The sequence below is a fragment of the Thamnophis elegans genome, chromosome 11 (assembly GCF_009769535.1).
Source record: "Thamnophis elegans isolate rThaEle1 chromosome 11, rThaEle1.pri, whole genome shotgun sequence".
Lineage (NCBI taxonomy): Eukaryota > Metazoa > Chordata > Lepidosauria > Squamata > Colubridae > Thamnophis > Thamnophis elegans.
Window position 1 is genome coordinate 46,413,855 of NC_045551.1, and position 23,857 is coordinate 46,437,711.

Consider the following 23,857-nt stretch of genomic DNA (forward strand, 5'->3'; position numbering starts at 1 on the left):
ATTGTGTCCAAAGTTTTACCTTTTATCAAACGCGAGCTTTTAATTACTTCCAGCTAGTTCTCCTGGAAGAAGTGGCTAAAAGTGTTTTATCAATTAATACTGCTTTAATACTTTTTTTAAAAAATCAACACATATTTAAATCATACAAAGACTTTATATAAACTTAATTCTACTTTCTTGCTTTTCCAACATCTAGGACGACAAAAAAGTTGGAAGCAGTTGGATTTGTTTTGATTCCTGGCACTTCCATGCAGCTCCTATCCTGGACTCTCTTGCTCTCTGCATCACTGCCAACTTTCATCCTTGTTGCTTTCTGGGTTGGGGGATGAGGAGGAAGAAGAGTCACTCAGGAAGGGAATTCCCAGGAGGCAAGATAAAACAGGCATTCCACCAGTGAGACCCATTATCAATCAGAATAGAGCTGGATGTCAGCCTCTGCTTCGCTTGCTTGCTATCGGCTGCCATAGAAATGGGGAGGGTATTGGGAAAGGGAGTTTTGTTCTCATCATCCTCTGCGCATGCTGATGGTTGATGTTTGGACTTGGTCAAGGCCAATCGCCTCGCATAACAACCTGATAAGGCCCCTTGAAGATGCACCCCACATGACACCTTAGGGAGTCGCAGATTGGATACTGGGCTGGGGTAACTGGAGGGAGGGGGCTGGGCAATCATTTGGAAGGGACCTTGGCAGTCTTCTAGTCCAACCCCCTGCTCAAGCAGGAGACCCTATGCCATTCCAGACAAGTGGCTGCCCAGTTTTTCCTTAGAAACCTCCAGTGATGAAGCACCCACAACTTCTGAACACAAGCTGTTCCACTAGTTAATTGTCCTCACTGTTAGGAAGTTTCTCCTTAGTTTCAGGTTGCTTCTCTCCTTGATGAGTTTTCATCCATTGTTTCTTGCCTTGCCTTGTGGTACTTTGGAAATTAAATTGACCCCCACTTCTTTGTGGCAGCCCGTCAAACAATGAAATACTACTATCATGTCCCCCTTAGTCCTTCTTTTCTCTAGACTGCCCATAACCAATTTCTGCAACCGTTCTTTATATGTTTTTATTTTCAGGTCCTTAATCATCTTAGTTGCTATTCTTCGCACAAAGTTTCAACATATTTTTTGTAATGTGGTGACTAAAACCAGATGCAGTATTTCAGATGTAGTCTTTTCTAAGGATTTATAAAGTGGTACTAGTAGGAAACACTGCAAAACCTATTCAGTTTCCTCTGGTGCAACATAACATCTGAGCTGAAAGTTAACTGCACATCTGCTAAAAGTCCCTACCCCAAAACTTAACCACATCTGTTGATACAGCCGTTCTGTGAAAGGAGCCCCTCAATTTAAGAAAGATTAGCAGATTTCTATAATGGTAAAGAAGTTGACTGAGAATCCCAAGCTTTGTATTTTTGTACAAATGGTGACCACGGGTATATTAGGGATCATATCAGGTCACATGACCACTGCTTGGGGATCGGTTGAAGCAACTAAGAAAGATGCATTAAAATGCTTTTCAGTTCACTTTAAGTTGAACACATTCATCACATGTTTTGTAACCTGTCAAACCTGACCTCTGGCCTGGCCTGGCCTGTTTGCTCATCTGTCATTATTATCAAACTTGCAAGAGAAGGTGATATATGCCCCTGCTTTTGACTCCTGCCTCTTACGAACAACAAAATTGCTTTTTGCCTTGAACGTGCAGAAATAACTGCTCAAGGGGACGGGTGAATCACACCAGATACTATCTCACTTAGCGTTTCAGGGTATTTAATAACTTCAGTGTACTTTATAGATTGTGTCCTAGTAACCCTAAATGACCCTTTAACAAGCAAAATTTGAACTGAATTGGGGACAGAAGGCATAATTTTTTTTTTTTTACAAAATTGAAATTGTTTATTTTAAACCCAACTAAACAATAAGGTTCTTCTAAACATTATTCTAATCCAAAACAATTCCTAAAGCTACATTTCTGGTCTCATAAAAATGACTAAAATCTCTTCTTTTCTTATACCCTATTCTTTCCCTAAACATTCGGTATTTTTAGTTCTAGGCACAAGTAAGCATATCTGGAAACCAGTATGTATGTGCTCCATTCCCCCATCTTCCCATTACTGACGTCTAAATATACAATGTGGTTCTCTCTAGTAAAAAAAAAAAAACTGTCTGTGGAGGATTCTAAATTTCAGTGGGTTTCATATCTTACAAAAACTCAGGATAGGATTGGTCTTTAACTATATAATGGGTATCAAGGCAGTGAAGCTTTGTCAACAGGAGAAGAGAAAAACAAGGAAGAAGCCATTCCTACTGCATTACAATTATGTACTACAACACTATGACAACCAGTGTGGTGTGGTGGTTAGGCACCAGGCTAGAAACCAGGAGACCATGGGTTTTAGTCTTATTGTAGGCACAAAGCCAGCTGGGTGTATTTGGGCCAGTCTCTCACACACTGTCTTTGCAAGAGAAAGGAAAGGGCAAACAATGCTTGGCAAAAAAATATATTGCAGGATTAGTCCAGGCAGTTGCCAGGCATTAACTCTGACCAGCAGGCACAAAAAAATAATAAAAAATAATTGAATACTACCTAGTTTCTAAATCACATCTAAAAACATTACACAAAATAAAACTATATAATCCAACGGTATATTACATTGTACATTTTGGTGCCGTGATGAGACTAAATTTTTAGAGCAATGTGACAAATCTTCAGGGACACAGTTTGTCGTTCTAATCAATATCTGAGACTGTCTTGATTTTAAATCAACCAATTTGAAGCTGAGGGATTAAGTGAAATTACAGAGAGAAACTCCTCAGAAATGGACACACTTATCTTCTCAGTGGAACACAAGTTGCATTATGTAAATCTAAAATTCAAATTTTAACCTTGTGGAAAATTATGGTAAATCTTTGTTTTGTGTTACAGGGTATTTGGGTGTTTGTGCAGGGGATTGTTAATCCATATAATTGTGATATTGGGATTAAAACTTGGTGTTTCATAATGCATTATTAAGATCTTGCTTAAGCTTAACTATATGTTTTAACATGCTTTGAAAACTAGTCCCAAGTTATTAAAAGCAGATCTTCAAAACTGATGGATCCATTTAAAAGCTGCAACTGTTATGTTTGATTCGGAAGATCCCTGACAATATTGGCTGTAATCAAAACAACTTCATTTATATTTCTTTTTACAGAAAGCAAAACATAGCAGTTATAAATTATGTCTAGTATAAGTATAAATCTTAAAACAAGTTATGAAGAAAATTTACATCAAGTAGACAAAAGTTCATTTATAAAACAGTTACAATAGTTATAAAACTGCTGATGCTCAAGATACCAAGCCACTTTTAAAAATCATTCTGTGGATGGACAGCACATACATTATGATTCTTAATAACAAAAGTATTCCTCCAACCATCCATTTACACGTAGGCATTTTTGTCAAAGTGCTTTGGAGGGATTTTGGATGCTTTAAAATCTGCTGAGTAGGCCTTGGTTCGAGTAGACATCATAGACGCTGGTTTGTTGTACGCATATACCATCCTGAAACATGAGAAAGTTTAGAGCTCATTTAAATGTCAAGAAATATTGAAAGGAAGATGTCACCGGGCTGCTGTGTGCTTTGGGCTTTACTATAGACAAGACATTTTGGAATACAAGGAAAGATGAGCACAGCCACTATCTGCAGCTCATTTAAAGCAGCAGCATCGATTTCCAGGATCCCACAGCTGTCTTAACAGTCCTGGAAAAAGATATGCCTGTCTGGATGAATTGCAGGGGTCGCATGTACTCACACCTTAAATCAGAACAATATACTCATCCATTTTGTTCAAGTTGGGTAAAAACTTTTCAGACATTGCAGTTCAGGAGTCTACTTGTGGTCAAGTCCCAATATTCTTTTAAGTGACCGTTTAACAAGAATAATGTTAATACTTTTTCTTTCGAGTGACAGTTTACCAAGAATAGTGTTAATACTTTGCTAGTCCTTGAGGAAAGCTTTCCGTAATCAAAAGTGTAGGGTGGCATTTTGAACAATTTTCAAAACTTCTCCGATGTAAGAATACTTACTAGTAAGGTAGAAACAGCTTTTCTCAGCCTGAACTAAAGATTATTTGCACAGCAGTCTTAACCTTATAATCAAATATCTAGAAAAAAATAGGTGTGTTCTGAAGAATATGCTCATACTGAGTATCAGTGGGAAGCTAAAATTGTCTTAATGACCATACAATGGAGGTCAATCAGTCAAAGCCCTACAGGGTCAAATGCTTTTCTGGCCAAGCCAGGTAATGCAGCTGCTACCTTATTATTGATGACACAATGAAGGATGCCTGTGGAACATTCCCAAATGTCACAGAGCTTCTCCAGGCAGATACCTCTAATTGCTTCACATTAAAAACCTGGGAAGGGACCCTATTAGTAATAGCATTTAGACTGATAATGCAGCTTCATATAGCTTTACGGCCTCTAAGCAGTTTATAGAGTCCGCATATTTTCCCCAATAATCTCATTTTACTGACCTCGGAAGGATGGAAGGCTGAATCAACCTTGAGCCGGTCAGAATCGAACTGCTGGCAGTGAGCAATGAGTTTGCCTGCAACACTGCACTCTAACCACTGTCCTGCACCCCCCACCCCCTGGTTCTGTTATCTGATGTTCAGAATCTACCACTTCATTTTCAGAAGGGAATAAAAGGATTTGTTTAGCAACCATTTCTTAATCATTTCAGTCATGCTACCATGACGCTGATTTTATTTGACCAAGTACAGATCCATGAAATCAATGCTTTTTTTCTCTCTCTCCATGCCATTTATTGTAGCAAGCTGTCCTCAAAACAGCTTCAATTCAGGCATGGAGTTTACATTTTTGAGATGTACTTGTTTGTTCAAAACATCATAATCTGAGGTTGCTTACTCGGAAGTGAACCCTATGTGATACATAGGATCCATTCCCAAATTTAAGACTGGGCTACACGTAGCTCTTGCTGGAAGTGTAGAATTTTTCATGAATTCCTATTACAGCCCTACTTTTAGACAACATTCTCAACACAATAGGTAAAATCACAGTAAATGCATTACTGCACTGTACTTTATGATTTCCTCAATATCCCAATTTTCACTCATTTTGTATTTAGGGAAGCAAAATTAATGTACTACATAATAGATGAAAAGGAAAAAAGCTTGGAACGATAAGGACTATTAGTGAATACTGCAGTCTCAGTACTATTCAAGATAAGGGAGGTAGTTGGGAAGTGGTTTCACAATTTAAATCTATTTCTGTGGAAACAAAATGCCCAGTAAACTTAAACATAAGTGAATCATGTCATTCATGCATTTTAAAAGCACTGAAATGCAACATGCATTATTTTAAAGAAGCGCTAAGGCAGCGGTTCTCAACCTGTGGATCGGGACCCCTTTAGGGGTCGTACAATCCTTTCACAGGGGTCGCCTAAGATCATCAGAAAACACATTTTTGAAAAAATACGGAAAACATAAAAATAATTTTATGGTTGGGGGTCATCGCAACACAAGGAACTGTATTAAAGGGTTGCGGCATTAGGAAGGTTGAGACCCATTGCGCTAAGGCATCTTATGTGGCATAAATTCACCATCAGCTTCTGCTACATGATTTCTAATCCTCTCTTTAATCTTACAGAGATGAGCAGTGTCTGACAAGTTTTTTTCCCCTATAAGCAGAGGGTTTTAAAAAAATTCCTTCTTTTTTTTCAAATAATCATTCTTGACTTTTGATTAGGGTCATTTCTGAAATATTTGCAGATTGGATTGGGCTACTGATTTACAATTTAGTAATTATAAATCTGTTAATATTAATTTTAACAAAAGCAGCTGTCTGTACCGTGGAGTGTGTTTGCTTTCAAAAACGGAGAAGCAGAAGATGCTGCCACCAATTATGCAAAGCGATGCTCCAGCCCAACCAATGAATAAAGCGGCTCCCAGTTCATACCTGCAGATAGGTGATAATTCATGTTTAATAAATAGTTTAATCCGCAAATCAGTTTCATTTACTTGATGGGAAAGGTTTACAAGGCTAAATTCATTCATTGTATTAACAAAATGTAATAAAATAATTCTTGCTCTTTCCACTGCAATCCTCAGCACCCCCACCCCACCCCCCCACACAAATCTGAAAGCTTGGCAAACATTGCTCCTGTCTAAAACAAGCCATTTTAATTATGGTCACTACTAATGGGCATTTAAGTTTTAATTCCGTCTTCGCTTCTATAATTCTCAAGAGTTGGAGAAGTTACTGTCTTGCTTTCCAATGTATACCTTAAGTATTTACAAGGAAAGAGGCCATAAATTGTCTGCACTAAAAAAGCTGAGTACTTTGCTGCATATAATTCAGCAATAACAATCAATTATTTGAGTAATTATAGCAGAATAATCCTTTACTTCTTGTTGGGTCACAAAAATGAGTACTTCTACTAAATATGGGCAAGAATTAATATAGAATTAGATTATTTGCTGTAAATGTTTCAGTTTTGGTTGCAATAACTAGAAAGATGAAAAAGATCCTTGAATATAGATAATCAGCTATTGGTTGATTTAACTTCAGAAACAGAACAAAAGATATTTTAATTTTTGTTAGTTTCTTTTAGCTATATTGTACTGTAGTATATTTTTCAAAGCTGTCTGACATGAGGAACTTCCTCAAGCCTATGGACCTTATAATCTTCCATTCTAACATCACTGAAATACTAACGGAGTTCAAAAGGCAGCAGTTGTTGTTTTATTTCATTATAGCCAGTTTAAACTTTATTTTGGGCAGGTTAATTAGCTCTGGTTCCTCTGAACCAGGCAGATAGACCAAAACAGCAAGTAAAACATCTCCTATTTCAGTGGGTTTTTCTTCAACTGGACTTACTTTTGTGCAATATATGTGGGGTCAAAGAACTCAGATGTGATTCGGTGAGCATAGAGGGAGCAACCAGTCAATGCACTCAGTCCTAAAAAAATGCATCAAGTGCAGAACAGATTAATATCTGGAAATGCTTCGATACACATCCACCAGAATCTACCATCGACATCAATTTTCCCACTTAATTTGACCTGCCTAGAAAAACTCAGCTTTGATCATTTCATATTTACCTGAGATAATAAAGATCAGTCCAGCAAAACAAGCAATTTTAGCTTTAGTTTGGTCTGTGCCTCCAACCTTTGTACACTTCATCCCAATCAAGGCAATACAGAGCCAAAAAACCAAGGCAGACAGCAGCAATCATGAGTCCTCTGCACGCTTGGATGTAACCTAAAAATGCAAGAAGAAATTGTGTGATGTCCATGTTTAAAGGGCTTTCGGTACAGTATAGGTCAGTGGTGGGTTCCTACAGATGGATCGGTTCGGCTGAATTGGTAGTGGTTTGGCACCCTGGGTCGCTGGAATGGGCAGCGACCCAGGCCTGCCACGCCCCCAAACTGGTTCTCCGGGCGGTGCCATAGAGGCAGCCATCTTGTTTTTTGCTCCTGTACATTCATAGAGCAATTGTTATTGCACTGCGTGTGCATGGCACACCCACAAACAAACCAGCAGTAGTGACTGCCAGAACCCACTCCTGGTCTAGGTCACCTGGGTAATAAGATGCTTTCATATCTCTTCTATTAGATGAACTCCTCTTATGCAAATCTCCACGCTTTCTTCACAGTTGTTGTTGTTTTTTTGCAATAATTCACATGGCAGTAGCTAACGTGGTGGGAGGGGGTAATGTAAATATGAACACGACAGGTTGTACTAGAAATAAACGTGCTCCCACCTTTATGGATAGCACCCTATAAAGATAGCTATTGGTTCAGGGATCTTGGCACCATCCAGTGTGTCAGGACTGCCACAAAGAAGAGTGGGGGTCAACCTATTTTCCAAAGCTCTAGATGGCCAGATAGGAAACAATGGATAGAAACTCGTCAAGGAGAGAAGCAATCTAGAATTAAGGAGAAAATTCCTAATGGTGAGAACAATTAATCAGTGGATAGGCTTCCCTTCAGAAGTTATGGATGTTCCATCACTGTTTTAAGAAGAGACTGAACAGCTGTTTGTCTGAAATGGTATAAGGGTCAAGCAGGGGGTTGGACTAGAAGACCTCCAAGGTCCCTTCCAACTCTCATTATCTATGTTTTGGGTTTTAAATATAGTTAATTCATAGCTGGATATTGCAAGACCAGCCAGTATTATTGATTTAATGTTTGGTGTTTTGTAGAAACGCAATCAATATAAATCACAGTAATTAAAATGCAAACAAGTGAAAGAATCACAGTGTTCCCATATTCTCTTTTGTTTATATGTTCCTACTGCTTCTCTCGTTTCCTATTCAATGTTCAATTTAACTGTTGGTATTCTCTTTATCATACTGACAGCACAGATCAAACCAAAAAGAAAAGCAATTTTTCTCCCTCTTCCTTACTTTAAAATTGGATCTGCTCAAAGCAGATTTGGCCAAAAGAAAGATGGCATCTTTTTAGATTGTGGGATAATTTTCCAACCAATACTCTGTACTATTCTCATCGCTATTCTGGTAAGTTGGAGAAGGATTTCTGAATGTTAGCAGTGATCAAAATACCCAATTTTTCCTGATTTCATTTGCTTCATAATTTTAAATGAACTTTCAACAGTTTGTTCATTCACCATATAACCACATTATCTCTGTCTGTCTTTCTTTCTTTCTTTCTTTCTTTCTTTCTTTCTTTCTTTCTTTCTTTCTTTCTTTCTTTCTTTCTTTCTTTTTCTTTCTTTCTTTCTTTCTTTCTCCATATCAAAGTGAAAATTTCCAGAAACAAATTATTACTAAAATTTGATAAAAGCGATTTAAAATGGAATTGGAATAAAATATGATTTAAAATGGAATTGAAATAAAATACAGTCTAAAGGAGGTTATCTAGTCTCTCTGTCTCTGTCTCTGTCTCTGTCTCTCTCTCTCTCTCATTATAAAAGATCTTTAAAAAGCAATAGCAATAACATTGCTAAGCGGAATAGCAATAGTTATTAGTTAAGAAGTCAATAATCTTTCCTGCCCAAAGAGAGTACTTGGTTTTCCACAGCTGTGGAACTTCTCTTCTGTTCAGGTATGAAGGGCAGATGGAGCAAATCTCCAGGGTCCCAGGGTTATGTCAGACCTGCCCCAGCTAGGTCCCTGGGAAAGAAAGACCTCGACTCCATTGGATTGAAGTGATAGGTTCTTTTATTAAGGATTAGTGGGTTGCAGCAAAAGCAAGGCTAGATCTTAGGTTCCCGTGCAAAGCATTAAGATTTTCCCCTTCTCCCCAGCCCTCCCCACTTGACTTCCCTCTTTGTTTTTGTCCAATGGTGTGTTATATAGGTGTTTAGGGAACAGCTCTGATGTTTGGTGCCACTTGGTGCAGATCATATTCTCTTCCCCAGGCAAGGTGTCCTTGAAGACTGGAATAGGCCTGTTCTCACAACTCTGGTTTCCATCAAGCCTCTCTGTCTCTCTCTGTCTCTGTCTCTGTCTCTCTCTCTCTCACACACACACACACACTCACACACACCCTTGCTCATCTCTACTCTACTGTCCACATGCCAATTGCCACCTCCCCCCCTCAACAATTTATGGACAGCAAAGCACAAAGCTGAAGATGGCAGATCTGACAGGTTATGAATGCAATAGGAGATGATATAAACACTATTAAATTTCTATATTTTTTCTGTATTTTTACCATATGCCACATGATATAAAGACTACTTTTGTAAAGTAGTCTTTTGTACATGATATAAAGATACTTTGTAAAGTTAGCTGGGCGAACCCAAATACAGGTTACTGTTATGGTGAATAGAGATCTCAAAATGATCTTCCAGCAGCTATCTAACTGCCACGTTTACACCATCAAATCACCATTAGGCAACAGGACAAACTAATTTGGATATATTACTCTTTGGATATATTGTACATCAAGAGGATAAGATGATAAGGAGACTGGAGACTAAAACATATGAAGAAAGGCTGCAGGAACTGGGTATGTCTATTTTAATGAAAAGAAGGACCAGGGGAGACATGACAGCAGTGTTCCGATATCTCAGGGGTTGCCACAAAGAAGAGGGAGTCAAACTATTATCCAAAGCACCCGAAGGCAGGACAAGAAGCAATGGGTGGAAATTAATCAAGGAGAGAAGCAACTTAGAACTCAGGAGAAATTTCCTGAGAGTTAGAACAATTAATCAGTGGAACAGGCTGGCCTCCAGAAATTGTGAATGCCCCAACACTGAAGTCTTTTAGATGATGTTGGATAGCAATTTGTCTGAAACGGGTATAGGGTTTCCTACCTAGGCAGGGGGTTGAACTAGAAGACCTCCAAGGTCCCTTCCAAGTCTGCTACTGTGTATTGTATAAAACACTTCTCTCTATAATTTGAGTCTGATCTATGACTGTACTAAATTTTTGTTGTTATTGTTATGACCTTATCCCTTACAACGCTGAAAGCATTGGCCTGATAAAATGAAAGTTTCACTTCATTGTTTTGACTGGTGCTGCAGCTGTTAAAAACCTAGGGTAGTAAGGTCTATCAGATATTTTATTTCAAAAAAAATAATAATTAAAATAAGTGACGTTCAGAAACTCCTGCACACATTCAAGGTATAAAAAGGAGGCTACAGGGCCATGTCAACTGTACCCTGTGATTGTGATACTTAGTGCAAAAGAAGAAGGTTAAGGAGGACAGATCCATCCTTGAGAGAAAAATCTGTGTGTGTAAATACTGCAAACAGAAATGCTTCATACAGTAAGCTTCAAATAGAATATCAATGGCGGCAGCCTAAGTTAGAGTTGCACAATCTGACACTATCACTGCAGGTTGCTCCAATGGTCTTGAGTATAGCCATGAGGATCAAAATATGATGGATACAGAAAATTGTTAAATCTATAACTGAAGAGTAGACATTAACTGTACTTAATTTTAATAGATAAATGAAATTAAATCAAGTTTAGTTTTTATCTAAGTTCCATCCAATACTTTATACCCACGTGTCAGGCCTGCAGCCATCTTTTCTTTGGATCTGAGGCCTGACACACTTTCTATTATTCTACTATGCATTTTCTATTGTGGGAAAATGGGAGGGGAATTATATGGAGTTAGATGATATGTAGCCATAGCAAAATTCTTTCTAGAAAGCCAAGGTCATCCTTTGTCTCTGCACCTGAACAGGACTGGATGGGTGGAAACTGCCAGCATGGCAGTGGAAGATTGGACCATGTGATGGGCTTGTGGGTGTGGGGCAATATCTTGAACTTTCAACTGGGTGGGAAAAACCGGGAAGCTTTCAGATTTGGGTTTTCCAGATGTGCCAACATGTCTCTCAATAAATTGGAACTTTGAGCAATACTTTGCCTTGGACTCCGATTTAATTTTGGATGCTATTTAGAACCCTGACAATGCGGTTGTGACATATCCCTTAAAAACATCTCCCCACTCTTGCCTGAAAAGGCTGCCTAGGGTAATACATTCCCATTCCAATTTCCCCATCAATAAATATTGTATGAATGTTGTTTTGCATAAAGATCTGCATTTTGACATCCAAATCAACAAAGTCAAAACTGTCCAACAATACAATACAATTCAATACAATAGCAGAATTGGAAGGGACCTTGGAGTCCAACCCCCCTGCCTAGGTAGGAAACCCTATACCATTTCAGACAAATGGCTATCCAACATCTTCTTAAAGACTTCCAGTATTGGGGTATTCACAACTTCTGGAGGCAAGCTGTTCCACTGATTAATTGTTCTAACTGTCAGGAAATTTCTCCTCAGTTCTAAGTTGCTTCTCTCCTTGATTAATTTCCACCCATTGCTTCTTGTTCTACACCCAAGTGCCTTGGAGAAAAGTTTGACTCCCTCTTCTTTGTGGCAACTCCTGAGCTATTGGAATACTGCTATCATGTCTCCCCTAGTCCTTCTTTTCATTAAACTAACATACCCAGTTCCTGCAACCGTTCTTCATATGTTTTAGTCTCCAGTCTCCTAATCATCTTTATTACTCTTCTCTCCACTCTTTCTAGAATCTCCACATATTTTCTACATCATGGCGACCAAAACTGAATGCAGTATTCCAAGTGTGACCTTACGAAGGCATTATAAAGTGGTATTAAGATTTCATATGATCTTGATTCTATCCCTCTTTTTATGTAGCCTAGAACTGTGTTGGCTTTTTTGGCAGCTGCTGCACACTGCTGGCTTATATTTAAATGTTGTCCACTAGGACTACAAGATCCCTCTCACAGTTACTACTATTGAGTGAGGTACCACCTATACTGTACCTGTGCATTTGTTTTTTCTTGCCTAAATGTAGAGCCTTACTCTTTTCACCATTGAATTTCATTTTATTAGATAGTGAGTGTGGTTGGTCAGCCAGTTACGAATCCTAATGACATACCGATATTAGAAATTTGCTAGTGACACTTTTTTCTAGCATTAATCTTCTCTCATTTACCTTATTTATATTAAATTGTTTTTGGAAGGAACAAAAGTCATTTTTTAAAAGATTTTTTTCCCCTTAAGACGGTGCCATTGCAGACAAAAAAACACATTTCAGAACAAATTCCCCATTATTCAAATTTTTATAGGTTTACATTTTATTAAGGATTATATACTGAGGCACGGTCTTTTAAACAGGCTGTTAGTTAACTGTAAATGCACATGCCTAATTTCAAGCATTAATGTAGGCCTGGAGCGCATTCTTACTTTTTATGCTTTTCTAGATAAGGCATAACACAGGAAATAACCTCATGGAACACCAGACAATTTAAGCTAAATTCTGCAAGAAGAGAAAAGTTACCTACACCTAGTTTTTATTACTAAAAATGGATATTTAGTGTAAAATTTCTCTTCAACCCCAGTTTTCTTTGGGGGATCTTGTAACTTTTTCTTTTGCTACTTATATACATTAAAATTAGCCACGGAAGTCATTATTTTCCGACACATTCAATTTATTAGCATTGTTAGTAGCTAATTAAGACATTTAATGTGCTGGAGCATGAAGTTATTTACCCAGAGGTGTTTTCAAGGTAATTTATAGCTATATTTCCTGGGCAAAATGGTAAGATTTACCCCAACCACAACAAAATGGCCGCCATCCATCATTTACACACCAGCATGTGATTTTTCACACACAAAAAAAGAAAACAGAGTAAAGAGTTCTCACTGCATAAATCTCCTAATTTGGGGCGCTTGGCATCAGACTTGCTACAGACAAAAAAGAAATATGACAATGAGAGAAAGTTTTATTTCTCCTTCCCTAAATAAAATGATCACTGATGCTCTCTAGAAAGATTCTAAAGCAAAATTGAAGTTAATTTTGCCAGCTTGGGAATAGAAATAATATAGCTTTCTTTATCAATAAATGACAATAAAAAAAGAGAAGGATGCTGGCACCCTTTGATGGAGTGGCCAAAAGATGGGCACCCAACCCCCCTAAACAAAACATTCATGCAGTTTATACAGGTAAACAGATCAAGCAAAGCGCGTGTGAAGCGAACTGGCAGCAACCCGGCAGCAACCCACCCCTGCCTTATACATATCCTTTATCAGATATAAATTGGGACTTCATAAAGTTAGAAATGAATTTCACATACTGGCTCTTATTCTTACAATTTGGGTTGGTTCTTACCTCACATTTAATCAAAACCTAATTAAGTGATGAATGAACTGCACTACTGTGTTCTATTTGCTCACTGGCTCCCCTCACAACTGGCTGCATTGGGTCAATTTCTTAAACATTATAGCTTTGTATGTGATCCGAAAGCAGAATGATCCTACCTCTAGAGTGCTTTACTCACTTCAAATTTATATATACATACATACATACATACATACATACATACATACATACACACACACACACACACACACACACACACACATATACACATACATATACATACATACATACATACATATACATACATACATATATACACACACATATACATGTTTGTGTGTGTGTGTGTGTGTGTGTGTTCCGGCATAACTCTGGAACACTTGAGCAATTTCAACCAAACTTGGTATACAGATATTAGTTACCCCCTTGAAACAAATATTGTGGGGAGTAAGACATCCCTAACACCCCTCGGGGTGTGTGTTCTGTTAGGATAAGCCTGTTGTGCCTTAAAATGGCTTCTACTGTACAGCGCTGTGGAGTTGCCATGGTAACGGTTTCACAGTACTCCATAAGGGGGCTCCCTCTGGTAAAGGAGAAAATTCAACATTAGAAATTGTGGCGAGGTTCATGGAAGGAGGGTTTGGATAAATAAATACCAGGGCAGCGCTGGGTTTATCAGCTAATCCACTATAAACATGGTGTTAGACTACATTGCGTAGTTTGGAATTGTCAGAGATAAGATGTCTCTTGGAAACTCATAATTAATTTACAGTAACTTTCAGGTGTGCAGGACCAACATTTCAGTCATCCATTCATGAGCAATCCATATATCTGAAAGGCATCTGATTATAAATCCTTCTGAGAAGAACGCTGTACTGCTCTTGTACTCCCACACTTGTATTTTTAAAGTCCAGGTTTTCAGATAGGAGAGAATAAAACTACACCTGGAGAAATTCTGTTCTGTAAAACTCTTAGAAGACTGAGATTGCCTATCCTTCTTTATACAGATCCTCAGATGAAAGAAACTGAGTTTCTTCCCAGGTGTTGTGTCTTCCCCTCAAGGCTCAAGGTTTAGGTAACCCTCTGATTCACAAACATAGTTTCTCTGGGAATTAACAAATTTACCCTAAGGATGAGGTGAAGACCTCTATATTTTACCTCTCAAACAGAGAACAATGTTCATACTATAAGTATCACAAGATGGCAAGGGACCTCTGGGTCAACATGCTAAAACCAACCCAATAATACATTCCCTTTTGCCTGAAAGCATCTCCAGGCAATGGCAGAAGCCATAAATAAACAAAAACAGATGTCACTAAATCTGGAAGAAGACAATACCATACACATCCTATTATTCAACCAAAGGAATATGCAGTGATTTCCAACATTATGTTTTGACTCCGACAATCCCAGTACATAAAAAAACGAAACAATTATTTAAGTAACATATCATGAGAAAAAGATATATGAGTGAATATATATCTAAGAGGCTGGACTAAAACGCAATAGAAAATGAAGCTCAAAATGTAAGTTGCTAGCTATAGAAAAGGGCTGGGAAAGAATGTTTGTTTTGTTTTAAAGAACAGTTTTAGAGAAAATGCTTCATAATGCCTGGTTTGCAATAGTACCAGTAAAGACAATCTTGGAAATTATAACTATAATTATAACTAGGACAGCATGGTGTATAAAAAGGGCAGATATAAATTGCATCAAGGATACATGCTTTCCAGATTACCACATATTCTACTCTATTGTCTGCTAGTAAAGTAAGGGTAACATGTAATTGAGTAATTCTGGCTGCCACCTTTTAGAAATATTAGAAACCAAAGCGAAGAGGGGCAAAAGAGGGCAAGTAAGAACAGTCAGGGGACTAAAATTTTATCTTACAAGGATAGATTGAGGAAAAAAATATACGTAGCCTTAAAAAAAAGACAACTGCAGGAAGTTACCAGCATTTTTTTAAGGAAATCATACCCCAAAGAGTTAAATCTGTTTCCTGTTTGCCTAGAGACCAGGATCAAAAACTATATTGTTAAATTATGGGGACTTCTATTCTGAGAATTATAATTTTTTCCCCTTAAAATTGAGGTAAAAATGAACACAACAGTCACTAAAAGTGGTAAGCAATTGCCCTCAGTTCAAGAAAAGATGTACACTTTGTGTATTAGCTCAGTTGTGAAAGTAAAAGTAATCACCTGTTTAAAATATTACTATCCACAAAAGAAGATTGGTTTGAGTTTTATAAATTAATTGCAATATGTCTTATTATGCTCCTACGTTTGGTGCTATTAATTTGGGATGTTTTTTTGATACAATTTCACAGTATCATGAGAGCATCTGCGTGCAAAAGAATGATTTATACCTCACCCCAGAGAGTCAAAGATTTAATTAAGAACTTTCCAGGAAAGACAAGGAGTAACTCAGCTAAATCCTTATTAGCCAATATGAACCAAAGTAAACAATGAGTAAAAGTTTGATGCATTCATTTATTTCCTGATTTCCTATTTCCTATTTGTCATTAATTTTGACAGCTCTTTCAAGATGCTAATACAGTAAGTAGTTGCATCACCTTACAAAATGCTTTATTAAGATTTGGTGGTAACTGTGTTAAAGGTGACACCAGCATTATTAATATATCAAGAGAAGTGTGGCATCTATCTATGCATGGTAAGAAACCAAGAGACAGAAACAGCAGATGAGATTGAAAATCATAATGAAAATATATTGTTCAGCATGTTTTTGTTATCCATAAACACATATCATACTCTTAATTTTAGCCACAGTAATGAGAGCAATCTTAATTCCATTTCATTACAAAAATCAATAGTAGTTCAGAAGCTTTACTCAGACGCTTTGTTAAATGGAGATGTCAAAGTTTATCTGTCTTGTACAATATTATGTAACCTTATAAATGAGGAAGGTGGCGTTGAGATCATGAAAAATCTCAGCCTCCAAATTTTACCCAACAGCTGTCTTTTTATAGCCTGAAGATATTTTCTTGATCGACAATTAAACTACACAGAAATCTTAAAATAAAAGCCTCTGCCTTTTATTATTTAGGAATCAAACATTTGTACTTCTGCAATCAAACAACTCTTGGCATAAAGAATACTCTCACATTAAAAAAAATCCATGGTCAGATTAAAAAGCAATCACAATATGGATGGATAAAGCCATAGCACAAAATTATTAAAAGATAACAATAAAATAGAGATAAAAAAAACAAGCAAGGGAAAAAAAACCATTAAGAAGACATTAAATATAGACTAAAAGGAAAAAAAATCCTCCACAAAAATTCCTAAAAGCCAGCAAGGAAGGGACAGCTTGGTCTTTAACAAGAATCAGTTCCAAAACGCTGCCATACTGCTTCTAGCTTTAATCCCCAACCTCTCAGAAATGTGGGACCAAGTTGTATTTCCCTGGATATTCTCATGCAAGTAGTCCTCAATTTAGGACCATAACTGAGCCCAACATTTCTGTTGCTTAGGGAAAACTTAAGTGAATTTTGCCCCATTTTGCGATCTTTCTTGCCGCAGTTGTTAAGTGAATCACTGTTGTTGTTAAGTTAGTAACATGGTTATTAAGTGAATCTGGTTTCCCCATTCACTTTGCTTCTAAGAAGGTCGCCGAAGCAGATCGCATAACTCCAAGGCACTAAAAACGTCATAAAGATGAGTCAGTTTCCAGGCACCTGAATTTGACCATATGGCTACGGGGATGCTGCAACGGTCGTAAGTGTGGAAAATGGTTCATAAGCCACTTCTCATAAAGCTGCTTTTAAAGACACCTCAGAAGTGGTAATTGGACTAGAATGCCTTTGTAACTTCGAACGGTCGCAAAATGAACTGTTGTAAGTTGAGAACTACCTGTATGTTGGGCTGATGCTGGTTAAAAAGGCAGATCAGGTGCCAAGCCATAAAAGGCCTGTAAATTTGGGCTTATGTACTGCAATCACAGGGATTAGGAGGCTTGTGGACTGCTGTATTCTAGTCCAATTACCATTTCTGAGGTGTCTTTAAAAGCAGCTTTATGAGGAAATATACTTCAATTATCTAACCAGGTTACTAATGGGGGCATAGTTCTTTAAGTCCTTTTGCCTTAGATATTACAGAGAGTCCTTGACTTACAACCTCGTGTAGTGACCATTCAAAGTTACAATGGCACTTGAAAAAGTGTCTTATGACCATGTTTTCGCACTTATGACTGTTGCAGCACTCCCATGGTCACGTGATTTACATTCGGATGCTTGACAACCAACTCACATTTATGACGGTTTCAGTATCCCAGGATCATGTGACCACCTTTTGTGACGTTCTGACAAGCAAAGTCAATGGGGAAGCCAGATTCACTTCACAACTTTGCAGAGGTGGGTTCCTACCAGTTCGCACCTATTCGGTAGAACTGGTTCGTCAAATTCTACCGAACCGGTTAGAAGAGGTTCCACCAGTGGACCCGGAAAGCAGGCCACACCTACAGAAGAGGTTCCAAATATTTTTTTGAAACCCACCACTGGTCCTTGGATATGATTATTCTACACTATCATGCTCATATTTATAAAACTCAGTGCCTCTGTGAAAGGTAAGGAGGACTACTGCGTTTGTGGTGCAATCAGAACATTGTGTGTGTTGAAGTTGTTTTAACGCAAACCAAAGATGCCTTTTAAAAAACAAGTTTACATCATATTCTTATGCATGCCAGTGCTGGGTGTGAGGTAATTTAAGGTGGTTCTGACAAGTGTCGTTGGCATCTTCATATCCGGTCACATGGGCAGCAAGCCACTCCCATCCAGTCACATGGGCGGCAAGCCACTCCTACAAAGGAGGCCACACCCACAGAGTAGGTTCGAACAATTTTTGAAACCCACCACTGCAACTGTGTTACTTACGTAACAACTGCCGTGATTCACTTAACCAATGTGGAAGAAAAGTCATAAATTCACTAACACATTTCTCTCTTAGCAGCCTAAATGTGGGCTCAACTGTGGTCGTACGTTGAGGACCACCTGTAGTTGTAATTGGTATGCCCTGGAAGCTAGGCATAGGCCGCTCTGACCATGGCTCTCCCTGCTCCTAGAGAAGGTGTCTCAAATGACAGACCTGGTCCTCCATGGGTAGTGCCTGCTTGTCAGAGACATCACAGGGCGCAACAGGAAATCCTGAGGTACAAAAAACAACTCTTGAGCTCAGCTTTTACGTTGTTTCTCTCCCATCCTTAAGCCTCCGGGCCCAAAAAGCACACAAACAGCATCTCTCCCCAGTTAGGATAGTGCTTATACCATGAGTATCAGTGGTGGGATTCAAATAATTTAACAAACCGGTTCTCTGCCCTAATGATTTCTTCCAACAACCAGTTCTCCCAATGCTCAGAACATTAACAACTGGTTCTCCCGAAGTGGTGCAAACTGGCTGAATCACACCGCTGGGTATACTGGTGAAATTGTACTCCAAATTGTCAGATGATCCTATCTGGTAGGTTTACATAGGACCTGTATACTGCCCCTCAAAAAGAGGGCCGTGAAATATTTACAGATCCCTCACATCCTGGACATAATTATTTCAACTTCTACCCTCAAACGACGCTATAGGGCACTGCATACCAGAACAACTAGACACAAGGAGTTTCCTCCCAAACACCATCACTCTGCTAAAACAAATAATTCCCTCAACACTGTCAATAATTTACTGTATTACTATTCTTCTTCTCTTCTTTCCTAGTATCTATCGCTCCCCATTATGACTATAACCAGGTTGCTTGTATCTTTATATTGTTTTTATTTGTTCCTGGTGAGATTTGATAGCTTATTAGTAACCTTGACTATCACTAAGAGTTATATCTTTTTATTCTTGATGAATGTATTTTATTTTCCTTATGTACACTGAGACCATATGCACCAAAGACAAATTCCTTGTGTGTCCAATCATACTTGGCCAATAAAGAATTCTATTCTATTCTATTCTACAAGTTAAAGAACAGGGGATCAGAGGGTTGATCTGTGCAACTTCTACATATCAGGCTGGTTCTCTTCCAGCATTACTCCACATTGAAACCACCCACTGAAGAAGAAATAGAATATTTACAAAATAACCCTTCACATATAGAATCTTTGCAGGTGAACCACAGTTGATAATATCAAAGGGTGGCTGAGAGTTCCAAGAAGGGGACATTCTCCCACTCTAGGCAGAGGACACCCAAGAGAGTCATTGATGCTATCACATTCACATTCAGAGTCCAAATATTCCTCTTATTCTAGGATGATATGAAGCTAGTCTGCTAGTAGTAAGAAAAAGAGGGAGACTGGAAACATGTATGATAGCTGTATTCAGAGAAGGCATCTCCAAAATGGAGGGCTCAACACAGTCTCCCTTCTTGTAAAAGGTATTGGCAATCTTCTAATCTTTTATGTCAAACAAACCACTAGCTTCTGATTGAATGATTTATTGTCATTATACAGAAGCACAAGATGCCAACACGGGCATATTGTCACATGGTTCGGGTCAAAACGATGAAGGGAGAAAACAGAAATAATAGCTCCTTCCATATGCAACAAGATTTCTACTTTCTTGGAAAATAAGAAGTAATTAACTCATCAAGGTAATGGCTTAATCCATAGCCAAAAATTCTTCAACTGGGAACTGAATTTCATACATCTTAGAATTGCTGGGGTTGAGAAAAACTAGTCTACTGGGCGCTTACTTATAAGCAGCCCTTCACAGACTACAGTCCCCAGCTTATCTCATGTTAGAAGTATGAAGCCACAAGAATATAACTTCAAATGTTACATGATGGCAACATGTATATTTTGGGCAGCTATGGTAATTCTTGAAATTATGGATACCCCTGATGTTATGTGATGAAAAGGACCTTTTCCAGCCGACTTCCTGTATTCCTCTCACAAAAGGAGATTGCAGAAGGGATCTGAACATGTGAAATGTGAAATGATCAACGAGGATCTCTTGAGTTACTTAGGCCCAGGATACCTGCGAGACCACCTACTGCCACCGATAGCCTCCCACCGTCCAGTGCGATCCCACAGGGTTGGTCTCCTCAGGGTGCTGTCGGCCAGACAGTGTCGGCTAGCGACCCCCAGGGATAGAGCCTTCCCTGTGGGAGCGCCTTCCCTCTGGAATGAGCTGCCCCCGGAGCTTCATATAATCCCCGACCTCCGGTCCTTCTGACACGCCCTAAAAGTTGGCTTTTCCAGCAAGCCAGTCTGGCCTGAACAAAACAAAACAAATTATTGATCATTGTTAATTTTAATTGAATTTTCTTAAAATGTCATTGTTAATTCTAATTGGGTTTGTTTGGGATATTCTATTTAATTCTTTTTAATTTTTGTAATATGTGTTTTTTTTAATGTTGTACGCCGCCCTAAGTCCTTGGGAGAAGAGCGGCATATAAATCTAATAAACCAAACCAAACCTACATGGGTAAGTCATTTTTGACAAAGCGGTTAAGATGCCCCAAGATTCATGGGACAGCTCTGGTAGAAAAAATTAATTGAATAGGGCACCTTTCATTCATCTGAGCTATTGAGCTGCTGCCATCTTCCTGATTCCTCCCAGCCTATCTGCATATATCTAAGAGGAAAAGGGTGATCAAAATATCCCTTGCAAGTTGAAATGTCGGAAATTATCTTATCCTTTGGACACTTCGAGCAACTTTTAAAATCAATTACAGGTTGTTAAGTGAATCATTGCAGTCGATAAGTTAGCAATCTGGTTGTTAAGTGAACCTGGCTTCCCCATTGACTTTGCTTGTCAGAAGGTCGTAAAAGGTGATCACATGACCCCTAGGACACTGCAACCGTCATAAATATGAGCCAGTTGCCAAGCATCTGAGTTTTGATTGTGCGCACATGAGGAGGCTGTACTGGTTTGAAGTGTGAAAAAATGGTCATAAGAAAAAATGGTCACCTTTTTTTCAATGCCAGTTGAAACTTTGAACGTTCCCTAAATGAACTGTTGTAAGTCGAGGACTACCGGTATAAGAGCTGTAATTCAAAGACCCACAGTTCAGATATTTGGTTTTGTATTGGTTTATCCATGGCATTGAGATAGGAACTTGTGACAGGCAAATTCCTGAGATGCTTCTGTGGGCAAGTGCAGTGTTAGAGCCAAGAGTAACGTTCATTAGCAACTCAAGTCCAAAAAAACGAGGCAAACATAATATTACAGTTTAGGAAAGAGAAAATGATCAGGAAATCAGACAATAATTTGAAAAATAAAAAGAGTTATCTTAAAAAAAAAAACACCTTAACTAGAATGAAAAGAAAATTAACCCACTACAAGTTAGACATTTCTTTCTAGATTTCACTTCTCTAAATAGGCAAATACTTTTTGTACCTTCAACCAATTTCTTCTACCATCAACTTCCCCAAAAAAATGAGGCAAAGCAACCATGTAAGAGGGGAGCAAAATAATCTTAGACCCATCATTATTCCCGTTATCATATAAATTAAAACGGGTTTAGAGATCGAAAGGCTGGAGCCAATGGCTCAGTGACTGAATGCACACACCCCCCCCCCCCCCAATCGCTCCTTCTAGGAGAGCAGCTCCCACGATAGGCAACCCCGCCGGGCTTCCCTTCCACTCGGGACCCTGAACAGGGCAGACACCGCTAGCTTAACCGAGGGGAAGGGAAGGAAGGGAAGGGGGGGGGAGAAGGGGAGCCTCACAGACCGTCAAGCGCCAGCATGGAGGGGAAGTCCTTGCAGTTGGACACCCCGGTCGAGTCGGTCACGCAGGTCTTCCAAAGGTTGGACCAGAAAGTAGCCGTGGTGATGACGCTGCCGTCGATGGATGACACCTTCCAGTAGTCGGTGGGCAGCGTGGAGGACACCAGCACCCAGCCCGAGACGACCGCAGGAAAGCCAGGATTTCCACCACCGCGCTGGCCATGGCCGACGGGGACGGCACGGAGCGGGGCGGCGAGGGCGCGCGAGCCTCCTCCTTCTCCTGCCTGCGCTCCGTTGGACGGCCGTCTGAGCACAGCCGCCTGTCGCGGCCCCGGGGAGCTCCCACCCGCGCGGCATCCTCCGGACACGCCTCCCGCCCAAGGCGGACCGTGAGGGGGCGCTGCCCTCGGCTTGGAAGAGGGAGCCGTGTCTCCAGATGGGCTGCCAGCCCGCGGCGCTCACGGCCTGCCGGTGCGCTCGCTCGCCCGCGCCCAGCGGTGGTGGCCCTGTGGCGCCTGGGAGCAGAGGGCGGGCCCGCCTTGGCGCACAAGCGAGGAGGGACCGGCGGCGGCGGCAATCCTCTTTCTCAATTTTACCCTAACGGGAAAAGGACGAGGCCATGCCTGATTCATTCCAAATATTGGCTACTGGCGTGAAATTCCCACACTGCAACATTCAGTCATGGGCGTGTAGAGGAACTGTGTGTGAATATAGAAAACAGGCATGTCCCCTCGCCTTACAACCGAAATGGAGACCCAAATTTCTGTGGTTAAGTGAGGCATTTTATTACGGGTGGCTTGCCCCATGGGATGACCTTTCTTGCCACCGTTGTTAAGCGAATCACTGCGGACGTAAGTTAGGAACAGGGTGGTCAAGTGAAATGTGGCTTCCCGTTGCGTTGCTTGTCACAAAAGGGGATCACGGTTGTAAATAGGAGTCAGTTGTGAAGCCTCTGAATTTTGATCATGTGACCACTTATTAAAAGATAACAATAAAAATAAAGATTAAGAAACAAGGGGGGGAAACCATCAAGAAGGTGTCAATTATAGACTTAACTGTTGGGGGGGGGACTCTACAAAAATTCAGTTTTTAACATTTTCCTCAAAGCTAGCAAGGAGGGGACAGCCTGATCTTTAACAAGAATCAGTTCCAAAATGCTGGCATGCTGCTTGTAGCTTCGATCCCCAAACCTCTCAGAAATGTTGGACTACAAATCATATTTCCCTGGATGTCCTTATACTGTACTCTCTGGGGCAGGCCTGCCATTCCTTCCACACTCCGGGTTTTTAGAGATGCTACCACCGCCACCCCCACCCCGGATTTTGCAGATTCACTTTCCCAGGGCTATGACCAGCCAGCCTTCTGCAGATTCAGACAGTGACAAAAGCCAGACTGGACTGCCTTCTCCTCTATTGACCAGAGTTTCTTCTCATCCACCAAAATCCACGAAGAAACTCAGCTTTACTAACTCAAATTGCTAAGTAATCAATCCGAGGCAGTTTTCTACCTCTTCCCAGTCTGGATTTATCTTTGGGGGCATCTCTAGGTGAAATCATTTGAGACCTGCAGTTCTGTGTCAAA

General features: G+C 39.6%; 1 protein-coding gene across 1 annotated transcript; it reads right to left on the reverse strand.

The window, feature by feature from the left end:
• Positions 1-3,410: 3,410 nt before the first annotated feature.
• CLDN10 (claudin 10) lies at positions 3,411-22,499 on the reverse strand. The gene is given in 7 exon segments (XM_032226132.1): positions 3,411-3,531; positions 5,842-5,949; positions 6,871-6,952; positions 7,095-7,195; positions 7,197-7,254; positions 22,281-22,463; positions 22,466-22,499. Coding segments are annotated over 7 exon segments (687 nt in total).
• Between the last annotated feature and the right edge of the window lie 1,358 nt (positions 22,500-23,857).